General features: G+C 43.1%; 1 protein-coding gene across 1 annotated transcript in view; it reads left to right on the top strand.

The window, feature by feature from the left end:
• The window catches only part of fhad1 (forkhead associated phosphopeptide binding domain 1), a 34327-nt gene extending 16614 nt beyond the window's left edge, over positions 1-17713 (top strand). The window contains exons 18-26 of the mRNA XM_090184437.1: positions 1439-1553; positions 2898-3004; positions 3581-3740; positions 4094-4220; positions 10487-10582; positions 11163-11389; positions 11912-12080; positions 15057-15137; positions 16328-17713. Coding sequence (XP_090040563.1) covers positions 1439-1553; positions 2898-3004; positions 3581-3740; positions 4094-4220; positions 10487-10582; positions 11163-11389; positions 11912-12080; positions 15057-15137; positions 16328-16501 — 1256 coding nt within the window. The 3' untranslated portion in view covers positions 16502-17713. The remainder of the gene's footprint in view (positions 1-1438; positions 1554-2897; positions 3005-3580; positions 3741-4093; positions 4221-10486; positions 10583-11162; positions 11390-11911; positions 12081-15056; positions 15138-16327) is intronic.
• Positions 17714-17942: the final 229 nt, after the last annotated feature.

Below are 17942 nucleotides of genomic sequence, written 5' to 3'. Positions count from 1 at the left end.
ATATGTCTATGTCCTGGGAAATGTTCTTGTTACCTACAACCTCATGCTAATCACATTAGCCAACATTAGCTCAACCGTCCCGCGGGGGGGAACCGATCCCGTAGAGGTTTAAGCTATTTTTAGCCAGGTAGCCTAGGACAACAAATAAGAGAAATAGACCGTTTCGTCAACATGAAAGAGAGGAGGAAGACATTGGTGAGTCAACATGTTTTTTCTACTTGCACGCACACAGACACACAGAAATCAGAACCATCGACAGCCACATCCTATTTAGTTTAAGTTGATTGGACTAAATTGTTTTGGTATCGTTCAGTTGCCACTGTACTAGAATAAGCATAGGTGATTTGATGACGTTGAAATATTGAAATTGAAATGGTGCTAGAATAGTGAATGCAGCTCCTGTTTTCTTTGCTACTCTCGGTAACACTCCGTGGTTCTAAATCAATAGTTGATTAGTGGTCCGAAAATGTCGTAAACATGAACTTGCTTGACTATGTTGTAGGTCATGTAACTGTTTGTTACATGCAATATGCTTAGTGGACTCCACCAGACAGAGGTTGCTCCCCGGTTTTTGGCGCAAAACTAGAAGTTGATCTCTTCAGTTTGTATGGGAGATCTCTACACCTGTGTGTGTCAGGTCAAAAGCTATTGGTTCCCCCTTCTTCCTCCCTCTTTTTTTGTAAATGTCACTGAGGGGTCCTGGCTTGCTCCAATGACCTTCCCACTGATTCGTATTATCCTGTTCAGTGGGTTCAGGCTTGTGTTCCCTAGAGCACCAAACCACCCTACAACATTAAAAGCTATGATGGATTCTATAAAGAAGTTATAAAATGCTTGGAGGATTGATTGGTGTACATTAAACTTCCTCAATTTCTGTAGAAAGAACAGGCGTTGTTGAAATTTTGAGTGAATTTGTTCAGTGCTTCTTTTGGAGAAGAGCTTGTTGTTGATGATGATTCCTAGGTGTTTGTAGTCTTCCCCTTGTTTAATGATGCGTCCGTTAACCTCCAGCGCTGGGATGGTAGGTTGGTCTCTTCTAAAGTCAATGACCAGGTCTTTGGTTTTGGTTGCATTGAGGTCCATGTAGTTCTGGTTACACTACAGTGAAAACCTGTCGATTTCAGCCTGGAGGCGCCCCTCTGGATTGCCTGTCTATTATTACTGTGTCATCGAAGTGCTTAATGAACGTAATCTCTGGGTCCGAGCTCCTACAGTCGTCTGTGTACAGGGTGAATAGCACCGGCAAGATGACAGAGCCTTGTGGGGATCCTGTACATGTGGTTCTGGAAGGGCTGAAGTGAACATTGAATCTGACCAGCTGGTGTCTATTTTTCAGGAAGGATCCAGAGAATCTGATATTTACAGGGTGCAGATATAATGCTTTATAACTTGTTTTAACCATGTATGAGCCTTTATAATGCCTTCTAACTCTCCACAGCGTTGGAGGGGAATCTGGAGAGTAGTAGGCCTGTGATGAGTACCAGTCCCCTGGAGACACAGACTAAGCAGGCCTCAGAGGTAGCAGCCCTGGAGGGTAATATCACTTCACTCAGGTAAAGAGGGTTTTTTGGATTTTCTTTCAACTTATTAGATGGCCTCATTATTGATGAGACTAAATAGTGGAAACATTTCCCAATAGGCACAGACTATTACTGACATTTAACTAGAGGGACCTTACCACATTTTATAGTAAATTTGATGCAATACGTCAACAGTTTTGATTGTAAATCTTAATGTATGCAACCTCCAAATATTTTAATGTAAGGCTATTCACCTTAGATGCCGTCTCTGTGTATTCACACCATGGTATTTCTTGCCATCTTGCACAAAGGAGTGACGTCATCACTCAGCAAACATCCCCATGCTCACGCTGTGCTTTCCTCATGAATAATTCATGAGGCCAGAAATATATGCGTGAGTCATGACTCATGCTTTTCTTATATAATGACTCTGATATATATGATCCTTATAGGGATCAGTCTGTGAAACTACCCTCTTGTCTCAAACCACTTCTGAAGGCCCAGGCACTGATTCTTAAATGTAATCTGAGGTCTTCTTATCCCATCCCATGTGTGCCACTGCATTCCAGTTAAAGGAAAGCTTATGAGAGTCCCTGGTGTCCATTTCTGAACACACAGTATAGTACAGCTACAGTGCAGAATGTGTCTTTTAAATCTTAGATTAATGATCATGCAGACTTATTTTTTACAGCTAATTTAGGTTGTCATATTACCACAGTTATCTCTTTCAAATATGGTGATAGTATGCCTTGTTTCAGTCTGTGTGTGTCTGTGTGTGTCTGTGTGTGTCTGTGTGTGTGCGTGTGTGTGTGTGTGTGTGTGTGTGTGTGTGTGTGTGTGTGTGTGTGTGTGTGTGTGTGTGTGTGTGTGTGTGTGTGTGTGTGTGTGTGGATGTGTTTAACTATACTTGTGGGGACCAGAAGTCCCCACAAGAATAGTAAACTAACAACATTTTGACCAACTGGGGACTTTTTATTAGTCCCCACAAGGTCAAATGCTATTTCTAGGGGTTTAGGGTTAAGGTTAGAATTAGTGTTAGGTTAAGGGTTAGGAACTAGGGTTAGTTTTATGGTTAGGGTTAGGAGCTAGGGTTAGGTTTTCAGGTTAGGGTTAGGCTACGGGTTAGGGTACGGGTTAGGTTTAGGGTTAGGGGTTAGGGACTGCGTGTGTGTGCGTGCGGGTGCATGTGTCTGTGGAGAAGCTGTGGAATTATGAGTAAGTGGATTAATCAGGCTAAACATGGTCGAACATTCTACTGAGGAACCCCCAGTTTGGGGTGGAAACGTGTGCAGATTTACTTTTTGTTCAACCATTCCATATTTCTAGTTTGTTAACTAAAATACCCTCCTCTTGTTTTCCTTGTTCTCATCTCTCCAGGGCAGACTTGGCTCAGTCTCAGCTGGAAACATGTAGCCAGGGTGACCTCATCGTGGCTTTGAGTCGTGACCTGGCTGCAGCCAATGCCAGGATAACAGACATGACAGGTGCAATCTCACATGTTGATCCATCCCTTCAGTATATTATGGTAGTATGTAAATGATACAATGATACAATGATACAAAGAATAGTGAAAGCAAGTGCTTCCACACAGGTGTGGTTCCTTAGTTAATTAAGCAATGAAGAGCCCATCATGCTTAGAGTCATGTATAAAAATGCTGGGCCGGCCATTATATTGGCTACCGTGGCTATGCCCCCATAGAATGACAATGCTCCCATCCACTGGGCACAAGTGTTCACAGAATGATTTGATGAGCATAAAAACAATGTAAACCAAATGCCATGGCTGCCTCAGTCACCAGATCTCAACCCAATTGAACACTTATGGGAGATTCTGGAGCGGAGACATTATTTTTCACCGTCAACAAAAGACCAAATTATGTTCTGTCTCGTGGTGGTCCAACGCTCTATTAAGACACTTTATGTTGGTGTTTCCTTTATTTTGGCAGTTACCTGGGCATGTCAGATCACATTCAGATCACATTAACATAGCAGTCTCGCATTTTCTGTGCTTGTGTGTGTGTGTGTATGTGTGTGAATGCTTAACTGTGTATATTCTGCAGGGGAGCTCAGTGAGCAGCAGAAACTACAGTTGGAGCAGCTTAAGGCTCTGGTCGTCGATCAGAGGGTCCAACTGAGCACTCTCACTCAGAAGCTAATGCTGATGTCACAACTCGTGGAGCAGAAAGGGGAGGAGCTTGAGAAAGTGAGGGATGAATTGAGGTAGGTCTGAGGTAGGTGCGGGGGGGAGACATTTAAAGCTGAGGAGTGAGGTTACCAACCCCAATCGGTTACATTGGATATGTAATGTGGAATCCTCAAATGTAATATCATATGTGTACAAATGTGAAGAACCAATACATTTAAACTCTCATGGTTTCTCTCCACGATATAATTACATTTTAGCAAAAAATATATATTTACCTTGAAATGGCATAAGTACAAAGTAATGTAATAGCTATATTAGGGTCTTTAAGATAGCAAGCAGCCAGCCAGCATGTAGTGAAGGGTTGATGCGTTGTGTCCTATCGTATATTTTATTATTTGATTTGATCTAATGTGTTGTGTCCTACCAGGCTTTGTCAGGTGGACCTGGAGAAGAGTCTCAGGGCAGAGAGAGAGATGAAGGAACAGAGGACAAACCCAGAGCAGACCCAGCCTGTCCACTACTCTGTTGTCTCCTGCATACCACCACACACAAAGGCGAGTGGAATAACATAAAGGCCCATATTCACAAAGAGTCTCAGAGTAGGAGTGCTGATTTAGGATCAGCTTTGACTTTTAGATTATAATGAGTAAACCCAAGGGTGAACCTGATCCTTGTACTCCCTACTCTGAGACACTTTAGGAATACAGGGCCAGTGGTGTACACCTCTGGTCCTCGAGGGCCGCTGTGTCTCTTGGCTTTTGGTGAACTGGTTGATTTAGATTTAGACCAGGGACACCAGGTTTTTGTAGCCTGGTCCCAGATGTGTATGTGCTGTCTCATCGACTCATACGGTGGTTATCATGCCAGACAACAACCATAGGAGTTGACTATGCTATAAAGGACAAGCATATCTGGGACCAGGCTAAGAGGATTGCACTCTTCAGCCGCATTGATCAACTGAAGGTAAGAGAGGAATCAAATGAAGCACGAGGCACACAACAATATGGAAAAAATCTGCAGCATCATAGGTTCACCACACATACACATGAATACGTTACTGAAAAAAAGAGGTCTGATATTTAGCTGTCTGGTTCAGTAAACGCTGGAGGGTGCCTCTGTTTCCTCAGAGAAAAGCCAGTTTGAACAGGTTCTGCTGATAATGATCTTGTGCTGTGGTGCCACGCCTCTAACTCAGTCTAATCAACACTCAGAGGAAGAGACCATCTCCTATTCCCCTTCTTATCAGAACACTGGAGAAGCAGGAGATACGTTATATGACATTGTGCATCACTATGTTTAATGGCATGTGCCTCCTCCGGAGCATCCTGACAACACACTCGCATGTAAAGTAGCACCTTGTCGTAAACCATAACAACAGTACAGTACAACATGACACGACTCCTCTGCGTTCCCCAGGGCACTCATTTATCTCCTGTTTGTCTCTCTAAATGGAAAATAGAGGGCCTCAACAGCTTCGTACTGCCCAGTCAGGATTTAGGCTTGTGTTTGTTACACAAACTGTATTTGTGTGTGTGTGTGTGTGTGTGTGTGTGTGTGTGTGTGTGTGTGTGTGTGTGTGTGTGTGTGTGTGTGTGTGTGTGTGTGTGTGTGTGTGTGTGTGTGTGTGTGTGTGTGTGTGTGTGTGTGCGGTGCGTGCGTGCGTGCGTGCGTGCGTGCGTGCGTGCGTGCGTGCGTGCGTGTCACTCAATCACTCACTCACTTCTACAAAATAGCCATTCAGACTCTTGTTTTAGTACCCGTGTTATAGTCAATAGGCCCACTACAGTGTAGTGAGGATCGGGAACATTGCATTGTGTCAGTAGGTGATGCATTCGAACTTGCTGACTCACACAACAGACCACAATGACAGGCGTTGTATCCCTGAGTGTGTTTCATACGATCAGCCACAGATCTGCAGTCAAGGACACTTGGCTGGAAAGGAGCTCAAGTCAACATCTACCGAGTCATTGAACTCAATGAAGGTGCATTTCTATGTATTTTTGACAAGTTAATATAATTTCCTTCGATTTCACTCATAGCAACACAAAGAAATCACACATCATAGTCTAGTAACAGCTTGGATCTTTTCATAAAGCACAGCCAAAAATAATCTCAACCTGCAAGATGCCAGCAGTCAAATGATTTGCGCATTAACAGAAGCGCCATTGTTTGATATGAGTCAAAAACACAAATCTGAAACCTTAATTGTATAAAGGAATATTAGTGGATGTATAGCCATGATACCAGAGAATGGAGAAGGAAATATAATAGATTCAAATATACATTTACATTTTTCTAAATGAATCCTTTGTGAGATGTGTTCGCGACCCGTGTATGAATCGCTTTATCTAAAAGCTAGTGATCAATTGTAACAGGGTGTAGATGTGTGTCATATCTTTGGGGTTATAGAAGGACACCTCCCTGACTACTGTCGTAGTCAATTCAAATCAAATTTTATTGGTCACATACACATGGTTAGCAGATGTTATTGCGCGTGTAGCGAAATGCTTGTGCTCCTACAATGGCAAGAAAAAGTATGTGAACCCTTTGGCATTTCCTGGACTTCTGCATGAATTGGTCATAAAATTTGATCGGATCATCTAATTCACAACAATAGACAAACAGTCTGCTTAAACTAATAACACACAAACAATTATACGTTTTCCTGTCTTTATTGAACACACCGTTTAGACATTCACAGTGCAGGGTGGAAAAAGTATGTGAACCCTTGGATTTAATAACTGGTTGACCTTTCTTTGGCAGCAGTAACCTCATCCAAACGTTTTCTGTAGTTGCGGATCAGACCTGCACGACGGTCAGGAGGAATTTTGGACCATTCCTCTTTACAAAACTGTTTCAGTTCAGCAATATTCTTGGGGTGTCTGGTGTGAACTGCTCTCTTGAGGTCATACCACAGCATCTCAATCAGGTTGAGGTCAGGTCTCTGACTGGGCCACTCCAGAAGGCGTATTTTCTTCTGTTGAATCCATTCTGTATGTTTTTTGGGTCATTGTCCTGTTGCATCACCCAACTTCTGTTGAGCTTCAAATGGCGGACAGATAGCCTTACATTCTCCTGCAAAATGTCTTGATAAACTTGGGAATTCATTTTTCTGTCGATGATAGCAAGCTGTTCAGGCCCTGAGGCAGCAAAGCAGCTCCAAACCATGATGCTCTCTTCACCATACTTTACAGTTGGATGAGGTTTTGGTGTGCTGTGCTGTGCCTTTTTTTCTACACACATAGTTTTGTGTGTTCCTTCCAAACTACTCATCTTTAGTTTCATCTGTCCACAGAATATTTGCCAGTAGCGCTGTCGAACATCCAGATGCTCTTTTGCGAATTTCAGACATGCGGCAATGTTTTTTTTGGACAGCAGTGGCTTCTTCCATGTTGTCCTCCCATGAACACCATTCTTGTTTAGTGTTTTACGTATCATAGACTCTTCAACAGAGATTTTAGAATGTTCCAGAGATTTCTAAAAGTCTTTAGCTGATACTCTAGGATTCTTCTTAACCTCATTGAGCATTATGCGCTGTGCTCTTGCAGTCATCTTTACAGGCACTCCTAGGGAGAGTAGCAACAGTGCTAAACTTTCTCCATTTATAGACATAGACATATTTGTCTTACCGTGGACTGGTGAGCAGCAAGGCTTTTAGAGATAATTTTGTAACCCTTTCCAGCTTTACGCATGTCAACAATTCTTAATCTTGGGTCTTATGGGATCTCTTTTGTTCGAGGTATGGTTCACATCAGGCAATGGTTCTTGTGAATAGCAAACTCAAATTTTGTGAGTGGTTTTTATAGGGCAGGGCAGCTCTAACCAACTTCTCCAATCTCATCTCAATGATTGTACTCCAGGTTAGCTGACTCCTGACTCCAATTAGCTTTTGGAGAAGTCATTAGCCTAGGGGTTCACATACTTTCTCCAACCTACACTGTGAATGTTTAAATTATATATTCAATATAGACAATCATTTGTGTTATTAGTTTGTTTGTTGTTGTGACGTAGATGAAGATCAGATCTAATTTTATGACCAATTTATGCAGAAATACAGATATTTCCTTAGGGTTCACATACTTTTTCTTGACACTTTTGTTCCGACAGTGCAGCAATATCTAACAAGTAATATCTAGCAATTCCACAACAGATACCAAATACGCACAAATCTAAGTATAGGAATGGAATAAGAATATATAAATATAATATATGGATGAGTAATGACAGAGCGGCATCGGTTAAGATGCAATATATAGTATAGAATACAGTATATACATGAGTAATGCAAGATATGCAAACATTATTAAAGTGGCATTATTAAAGTGACTAGTGTTCCATTTATAAAAATAGCCAGTGATTTCAAGTCTGTATGTGGACAGCAGCCCCTCTGTGCTAGTGATGGCTGTTGAACAGTCTGATGGCCTTGAGATATAAGTTGTTTGTTTGTCTCTCTGTACCAGCTTTGATGCACCTGTACTGACCTCGCCTTCTGGATGGTAGCAGGGTGAACAGGCTGTAGCTTGGGTGGTTGTTGTCCTTGATGATCTTTTTGGTCTTCCTGTGACATCTGGTGCTGTAGGTATCCTGGAGGGCAGGTAGTTTGCCCCCGGTGATGCGTTGTGCAGACCGCACTGTCCTTTGGAGAGCCCTGCGGTTGTGGGTGGTGCAGTTGCCGTACCAGGCGGTGATACAGCCCGACAGGATGCTCTCAATTGTGCATCTGTAAAAGTTTGTGAGGGTTTTAGGTGGAAAGGCAAATGTCTTCAGCCTCCTGAGGTTGAAGAGGCGCTGTTGCCTTCTTCACCACATGGTCTGTGTGGGTGGACCATTTCAGTTTGTCTGTGATGTGTATGCCAAGGAGCTTAAAACTTTCCACCTTCTCCACGCTGTCCCATTGATGTGGATAGGGGGATGCTCCCTCTGTTGTTTCCTGAAGTCCACGATCATCTCCTTTGTTTTGTTGAGTGAGAGGTTATTTTCCTGACACCACACTCGAGGACCCCTCACCTCCTCCCTGGAGGCTGTCTCGTCATTGTTGGTAATCAAGCCTACTACTGTTGTGTTGTCTGCAAACTTGATGATGATTGAGTTGGAGGTGTGCATGGCCACACAGTCATGGGTGAACAGGGAGTACAGGAGGGGGCTGAGCACACACCCTTGTGGGGCCCCAGTGTTGAGGATCAGCGAAGTAGAGATGTTGTTTCCTACCTTCACCACCTGGGGTAGACCATCAGGAAGTCCAGGACGCAATTGCACAGTGTGGGGTTGAGACCCAGGGCCTCAAGCTTAATGATGAGCTTGAAGGGAACTATGGTGTTGAATGCTGAGCTGTAGTCAATGAACAGCATTCTTACATAGGTATTCCTCTTGTCCAGATGAGCTAGGGCAGTGTAGTGTGATGGCGATTGCATCATCTGTGGACCTATTGGGGCGGTAAGCAAATTGAAATGGGTCTAGGGTGACAGGTAAGCTGGAGGTGATATGATCCTTGACTAGTCTCTCAAAGCACTTCATGATGACAGTAGTGAGTGCTACGGGGAGATGGTCATTTAGTTCAGTTACCTTTGCATTCTTGGGTACAGGAACAATGGTGGCCACCTTGAAGCATGTGGGGATAACAGACTGGGATAGGTAGAGATTGAATATGTGTCCAGCTGCATTCTAAACCTTTGGGGTCTTCTTTTAAGTGTGAGAGGCTCAACTCGTCCTCCTACTTTGTACTTACCACTCTTCAGCATTATACACATACTCAATCATTTGGTGATGCATCCAGCTCTTCCTTCATGTCAATTGACTTTTTGGCTACAACCATAGTCCACTTAGTGTTGTCCCCCACCTGTACTTCTGAGGTGTGAAATCCTGAGCTGTACCTCTCAGAGGAAAAACTCTAGACCCTATCATGAGTTAAGAATATGATTCAAATGTCATTTTTTTCTCCCTTTGTGTCCAGGAAATGGCCACTGTCACTGCTCCTGGGGAGTATGCCAAGCAGGGGTCAAAGTCCAGAGGTTATCGACACAAGGAGGTGATTCAGCATCAGAGGGAGGCTCTGTCAGAGATGAGGGCCAGGATCAGAGCCTTGGAGCAAACATGGCCCCTGAGTAAGCAAAGTCAAAACTCTATGAATATAGAAAGAAAGCCTGCACACAGCATGTTTTGCTCCCATGTGATATAATTGAGCACGGCAAAGGCTATTGCAGGATTAATTAGGGAAGGGACCAGGGGCCCTAAGACCCCATATCAGATTATCTCAGATAAATAAATAAACATTTAAGTAGGGAAAATACTTTTAAATGTTTTCTTAAATATGCTGCTTTTGTGCTGTTCCCTATCTCTATGCCTTGGTCAATGTCATTGTACATTGTCTATATATTTTATTTAAATAACTTAGGAGACTATAAAACTTTGTGTCCTCCAAAGTGTTCCTCTTCTTTGATATTTGGGTAACTGTTTGTTCCCTCAGAGCGCTTCACCCAGCAGGGGGCACCTAAGAAACAAGCAGGGAGTGAGACGAGCAAACTCAGCACACCGAGGTCTGCAGTGGTAAGCACCTGACCCAGCCTGGTCTCATAGACTAACCGTAACATAGTAAACATAAATCCTGGAACTCAAATTAGTATGATATGTTACGTTTGGTATGGTTACATAAGACAGATGGTTACTTTTTTTTCCATTGCAAAATGTATTAAAAGTTCTTAATTAAATGCACCCGATGAACACGTCCCAATACTCTGCTGAGAAATTCATCTTAAAGCCTATGACTATGATTATCAACTTAGTATTGTGTAATGTCATATGTTACATGATCATTTCAATCTAGAGTGCCTGGCCACTCCATGGAGCATTGGGGGAGGAGACCCTGGAGCGCACAGCCAGACTGGACCTATCAGACGCCCTGGACCTCAGCGAGAGGACAGTGAGTGGAAGGATGCTCTCAGGGGTAGAGTGTGGGTGGCTATGACAGTGTTCTTCAATTCTAACCCAAGAGAGCTACAGGGTGTGCAGATATTTGTCCTAGCCCAGCACCTACTTGATTCAACTAATCATTAATTACTCCTCTCATTCTGTCTTTGTCTCTCTCTCTATTTGTCTCTCTCTCTCTATTTCTCTATTTGTATCTCTGTCTCTCTCTATTTGTCTCTCTCTCTCTCTCTATTTCTCTATTTCTCTCTATTTCTCTCTCTCTCTCTCTCTCTCTCTCTCTCTCTCTCTCTCTCTCTCATTTGTCTCTCTCTATTTGTCTATCTCTCTATTTGTCTCTCTCTCTCTCTCTATTTGTCTCTCTCTCTCTCTATTTGTGTGTCTCTCTCTCTCTATTTGTGTCTCTCTCTATTTGTCTCTCTCTCTATTTCTCTCTCTCTCTCTCTCTATTTGTCTCTCTATTTGTCTCTCTCTCTCTCCCTCTCTCTCTCTCCCTCTCTCTCTCTCTCTCTCTCTCTCTCTCTCTCTCTCTCTCTCTCTCTCTCTCTCTCTCTCTCTCTCTCTCTCTCTCTCAGTACCTGGATCTGGCACGGGCACTGTGCGAGGCTCTGGAGTTGAGCGAGGGCCAGCTGCAGGGGTGTGTGTCCCTGCAGCACCTGCCCCAGGAGGAGAGGGCCAGTCTGGCTTCCTTGCGTCACGCAGACCTGGAGCTGCTCCGGAGCTGCATGGCCCTACAGCACAGCCAGGCCCAGCGGCGTGAAACCCTACTGCAGCAGCAGCATAGAGAAATGACTACTCTCAGGTAGGGAAGTAAAAGAAGGGAATACAGGGCCATGAACTAGATCCCTTACCTCAATAGTGAATTTTCATGAAATTACTATAAATATGCCTGTCACGCCCTGACCATAGAGAGCCTTTTATTATCTTTGTTGGTTAGGTCAGGGTGTGACTAGGGTGGGTTATCTAGGTTATTGTATGTCTATGTTGGCCTGGTATGGTTCCCAATCAGAGGCAGCTGTTTATCATTGTCTCTGATTGGGGATCATATTTTACCAAATATAACTTGGAATTGCTAGCACCACACTCTTACCAACCAATCACCCGCTAGCTGCCTACCGTAGGAGCAACACAAGAGTCAACTATTTATTTGACCTACTTTTATTGGTTGGTGTTTACGTAATGTGTCAACACATTTGATTGATGAGTAGAAAACCCACCTGCCTCAAGTGACTTGAAACAGGATTGTAGTTAGGTTGATTTGATCATTGATACGTGTCTATTACATCTGTCCTCCCCCTCTGCTTCCCTCCCCTCCCCCGCCCAGGGAGAGCCAGGCGGCGGGCCAGCAACTCCAGTCCAGGCTGGATATGCTGAGGACCGAGCTGGAGACGGAGAGCCAAGAGAGCTGCCTGCTCCGCGAGGCCTTGCGCCACACCCAGAGTCGTCTGGAACATGAGATAGACCTAAACACCAGGGCCGTAAAGAGCCGTAAGGTATAGAAAGTCGTAGAGCGGAGTGAAACACTCAACAAACCCAGAGGCCTATTTGTTTTGTAACACATATTCACCTTGATGTACAATAGGCTGGACCAGGAGATCGGCCTTAACACCAGGGCCGTAAAGAGCCGTAAGGTATAGAAAGGAGCCTGGTAGAACGGAGTTCAACAGTCCAACCCATGGGGTGATTTGCTTTGTAACACCTAAATGTATCTAGTCCAGCTAGTTAAACTTTGCTGGGTACCTGACTGTTTCTGCTTCATCAATGTTACTACTTCCAGGTATGCATGGGTAGGTAGTATTTGGAAAACAACAGCTGTGGTAAAATTCTTACAGACGGTGCCATTGAATCCCAGTCATGGTATGGTAGGAATTGTGTAATTTACCTGGGGCCATTATTAACAGAACAGACACAAGAACCTCATACTTTTGTTCCAGGTCATTTGCCCACCCTCAGACAAGCTATGCTGAGTCCATCGAAAATGGACATGACTAGTCGATTGTCCACTAAGCAAGTCCACACACACGACACACACGACTCACACGACACAGACAGACAGACAGACAGACAGACAGACAGACAGACAGACAGACAGACAGACAGACAGACAGACAGACAGACAGACAGACAGACAGACCCTTCCTCGGGCTTTGTTGTGCTGTTCAAGCATGTATGGATTGATCAAAAATCAAGTAAGTGCTTAAGTAAGGTAAATTTCCTCCATCTACGGTAATATCAAGTAGATAGATAACTAACTTGGAACAATCTTAGGAAATGCTGATGGTGTCTCATTGGGATGCAGAATGGCAATTGACCATAGGGCTGAACCTATAACCTAAGGCTCATTATTACATACAGTATGAGTCAATAGCATCTACAGTACCAGTGTTCATACAAGTATATACAGTGCATTCGGAAAATATTCAGACCCCTTGACTTTTTCCACATTTTCTTACATTACAGTCTTATTCTAAAATGTATTAAATCATTTTTTTCCCATTATCAATCTAGACACAATACCCCATAATGACTTGGTGGTTCCAAACTTCTTCCATGTAAGAATGATGGAGGCCACTGTGTTCTTGGGGACCTTCAATGCTGCATAAAAATTGTGCCTCGACACAATCCTGTCTCTGAGCTCTACGGACAATTCATTCGACCTCATTGCTTGGTGTTTACTCTGACATGCACTGTCAGCTGTGGGACCTTATATAGACAGGTGTGTGCCTTTCCAAATCATGTCCAATCAATTGAATTTACCACAGGTGGACTCTAGTCAAGTCGTTGAAACATCTCAAGTATGATCAATGGAAATATGATCCATCTGAGCTCATTTTTGAGTCTCATAGCAAAGGAATAAATTCTAAAAACCTGTTTTTGCTTTGTTCATTATGGGGTATTGTGTGTAGATTGCTGAGAAATCCATTTTGGAATAAGGCTGTAACGTAACAAAATGTGGGAAAAGTCCAGGCATCTAAATGCTTTCCGAAGGCGCTTATAGAATATGTAACACAGCCATCCTCTTAAGGATTTGACCCTTTTTTCCCCATTTTCGCCTAAAATTACATTCCCAAAGCTAACTGCCTGTAGCTCAGGACCTGAAGCAAGGATATGCATATTCGTGATACCATTTGAAAGGAAACACTTTGATGTTTGTGGAAATGTGAATTAATGTTGGAGAATATAACACATATCTGGTAAAAGAAAATACAAATAAGAAACATGTGTTTTTTACATCTTTGAAATGGAAGAGGGAGGCAAAATGTAATATTCCAGATTTGGCGCAATTTCGATTTTGGCCACTAGCAGTGTATGTGCAAAGTGTTAGACTGATTAAATGAACCATTGCATTTCTGTTCAAAATGTTGTATCAAGACTGCCCAAATGTGCCTAGTTAGTTTATTAATACATTTTCAAGTTCATAACTGTGCACTCTCCTCAAACAATAGCATGGTATTTTTTCACTGTAATAGCTACTGTAAATTGGTCAGGTGCAGTTAGATTAACAAGAATTTAAGCTTTCTGCCCATATCAGATATGTCTATGTCCTGGGAAATGTTGTTATTACTTACAACCTCGTGCTAATCACATTAACCTATGTTAGCTCAACCATCCCGCGTGGGGGGGCATCGATCCTGTAGGGGATATATGGTAGTCCAAAATGGTATTCTATGCAACAGCAATTATGTGTCAAATGACAGTTTGGGCCATGTCTTAGGGTAGGGTAGGGTGTCATAACTTGACACTTGAAAAAGGCTTTATACCCTGTGTATGAGTAGTATGGGACATGGCCTAATCCAGTGTGATTGTGAACTGACGTTTAAAACAGCCATTTTATTCAACAGCAGATACTGTGTGTGCCAAAAGGCAATATGCTTTTACAGTGAATTTTAGAGTGACCAAACTTTTATTTTCCACAGTCATGTTAACAAAACTACCTTGATTCCAGTCATCATAGTGGCCATTCTCTGGTTGTTTGTAGCATAGTGCCATTCATGTAAATTGACTGTAAGTTAACAGATCAGTAATTGAAAGGTATACTGTGGCCCCCGTGCCCCTCTGTCTCACTATGTGTTTAAGCTTAATATCTCATATCCATGATTAAGATGGACTCAGCTTAATGTGTCATTATGAATCAGGGTGAGGATTGGTATCAGCAGCATGTTTTCAGCATAATATTGCAAGTATTCAGCATAACCTTAATTAAGCGTAAAACGCTTCATATTAATAGCACTATTTTTATGGCAAGATCTGATGTGAAAAGATCTGATCTGGTTGATCAAAAGACCAATTAGTGGAAAAAAGATCAGAGTTGGGCTGCCTGTCTAAACGCAGCCTCTTCTCCTCTATTCCCTCATTCCTTCTTAACCTCCCTCCTTCCTTTCTCCCTCTCAAACCCCTCTCTTCCCTCCCTCTCATCTCTCCTCCCCTCCGTCTCATACCTCCCTTTCTTCTCTCTCTTCCCTCCACAGGCAGTGAGTGTGGAGAAAGTCCAGAGGAGGAGTGGGAAGACAGCCTCTCACAGCTGTGTCCGTACTGAGGCCGGCGACAAGGTGAGCCAGAGCCACAGCTGGATAGACAAACAGACACCCGATTCCTCTGCTGCTCGTATCAACTGGTTTCTTTTTATTCCATTTTTTAATTTGACAGTATGAACACAATACAGAAAGACACGTTTGCATTGTGGAACTTTGTGAAAACCCATTAGATGAAACCCAATGGTGTTATAAAACAGCTGTATCCTGGGCTCCTATCCTTCTCCTGGCAGATACTGTTCCACCCAGCATACTTTCCCTCACTCTACACGCAGTGATGTCACTGTTTTAGTCCACAAACCATTAACATCCTAGATTTACAATTTACTAGTGTAAGTTGCTTGTCTGCTTGGTTCTGTTCCAAGGAAGTGGCTTCCAGATGAACTTTGTGATATTTAATGAATGATTATTTAACATAGTATAGTCCTCCTATATTGTCTCTCCTCTCCAGTCCTACCAACAACAACAAAAAATTGGTGGTTCTGACTTGCCGCTACTCCACACAAAAATCACAGTTTGTTGTTTGAAGTAAACATACCCATCTAACTGTACCTCCAATAGGCTATCTCTTTTCATGATCCTCATTACCTCAACCACTGGCTGCGTGAGTCTGTCTACCACACTAGCATAATCTAAAGATCAATAGAAATGTCACTGTCACCTATTAATAATTCACATGCACACAGAGGTGTAACACACACCCCCGCAGCCCCCGTTATCAGCTTTAAAACTGCAACATTTTCTCTCAGCCTGAGGGCAAAATGTATAGAATATCAATAAATTATCTTTAAAACTGCTACATTTTCTCTCAGCCTCATGGCAAAATGTATAGAATAGCAGGAGATTAGCTACAAAACTGCACATTTTTCTCTCTGCTTGCGTGTTACTGCACGCCCGCACACACATAACACACACACACACACAAACACACACTACCATTGCAGCCCCCAGAAGTGTTAATTATAGCGGCTAATGCTAATAAGGAGGGAGGCTAGTTCAGAGTATCTGATATGGTTGGATTGGAGAAATCAGTAGGGTGGAAACCATACCTTCACTTATCCAATCAGATGAATGGTTACCTCAAGGAAGAGGGGAACGGAGGCTACATTTTGAAGATATTCCAACAGGGCCACTGTCTTCCTCTGCCAAAAACACATTTCCATGGACTGTATAGAAAATGTATAATTAAGTACTCTTCTTCTGAACAGGCGACAGCGAAGACATCCAGCCTGCTGGAGAGACTGAAGAAGAGGGAGTACGAGGTGGAGACCCTGAAGAGGCAGCTGGGGAAGAAGGAGTTTGGCAAGATGGCCTCCAAGCTGGAGCTGGCCATTGTACAGCAGCAGCCTCAACAGGCCCCACCACTGACAGAGCCCTCCTAATGTACTGTAATCCTGCCCTACACTGGAGTGACTGGACACCAGGGGCAAGGAGACCGGCTCAAGGGTCCTTTTGACTTGAACAGCGGAGGACACTCATTACTACGAGACTAGTGAACACTGCTAGTGTGCGTCACACCAAAGAATTAGAAATATAGCACAGCAGGTCTACTAGAACTCACCTTCCCATTCAAGTCAGTGTCAGTCTATTTCATTGCTTCATGCGTACTATACCGCTGCTTCTGGCCATGAGGAAGTTTCTGCTGGTGGCTGTATACTACCACACATCAGAGCCATTTGTTCTATATACTGTATAGCTCTGCACCGCATCGTAATGAGTGAATGCCCCTATAGAGATGATGGAATAGTCAATGCATGAGCATGTGGGTGCTAATGATGTGTGTTTCAAAGGCAGCTTTTCTCAGCTTCCCTCTGAGCTTTGAATGTAAAAAGTCTGTCGGGCTATATCTGCCACAGCTATATTATTTTAGCCGGAACACTTCACCGCTCTTGTTCATCCATTCACCACGGAAAATGAGGCCGTCTTTATGCACAACAATACAAATGCGTTCCTCTGCAGACATTTCTGCCGATACAGTATAATATTTTGGTTGACACGTCATTGCAATATCTCAGCAATAAAAAAAAATGGCCAAGGCGTCCATTTGAGCGGCTATTTCGGGAGTGTGAGTGCTACACTAATGACTGGAATATGCCCCTGAACCGCAGATACAAAGAAAAAAGGAGTCTGTTATTCCTCTTATCTGCAGTAGACCTCCTCCCCCACTCCCGCCCTCCTCGCTATGCCTCGAGGTTGTTGTGGTCCGTTATCGCAGTGGGCAGAGAGAAAAGCTGATTCATTTATTCATCATCAGAGCCTTTTATTGCTCACAGCAGCACACACCGTCACAGTCACGTGATCATAGGATGAGAGAGAGTGGTTTGTGTGTATAGCACCTATATTGTTGTATTGTTGTACGTGTATGTGGGAAGGTGTGAAAGGGTCAAGCGTCAGCGAGCATGCGCATCAGTGTGTTGTTTTGAGTGCGTGTTTGTGACGTGTGGCAGTGTTCATGACGTGTGTGAGTGTGTAGGCCTATGTGTGAGTCTGTCTCGGTTTGTGCATGTGATTGTGTGCATGTGCAAAATCTATTATTCAGGATATTAATCCTCCATTGTTCTACATAAAGCAGATGCCACAGATAATAGAGCCAGTACATGGTTTGGTTTCTCTTTCTATTTGTTTGACTCAATTCCCATAAGGCAAGGTTCCCAAACTGGCAGCCTACCAAGTGATTTTATTTGGCCCCCCAAGTTTTCTCAGCAATAAAAAAAAAGGTTTATAATTATAATTTTTTTTAAATGTAATTGTTAGACATTTAAGACTGTAAAAACACCAGCAAATCAGCTCAAAGTCATTTTAATTTTGGAAATCTGTTCCAAA

This window comes from Oncorhynchus mykiss, chromosome 9 (genome assembly GCF_057628025.1).
Source record: "Oncorhynchus mykiss isolate SJ-2025 chromosome 9, ASM5762802v1, whole genome shotgun sequence".
Taxonomy (NCBI): domain Eukaryota; kingdom Metazoa; phylum Chordata; class Actinopteri; order Salmoniformes; family Salmonidae; genus Oncorhynchus; species Oncorhynchus mykiss.
This window is presented reverse-complemented; position numbering and strand designations above follow the sequence as displayed.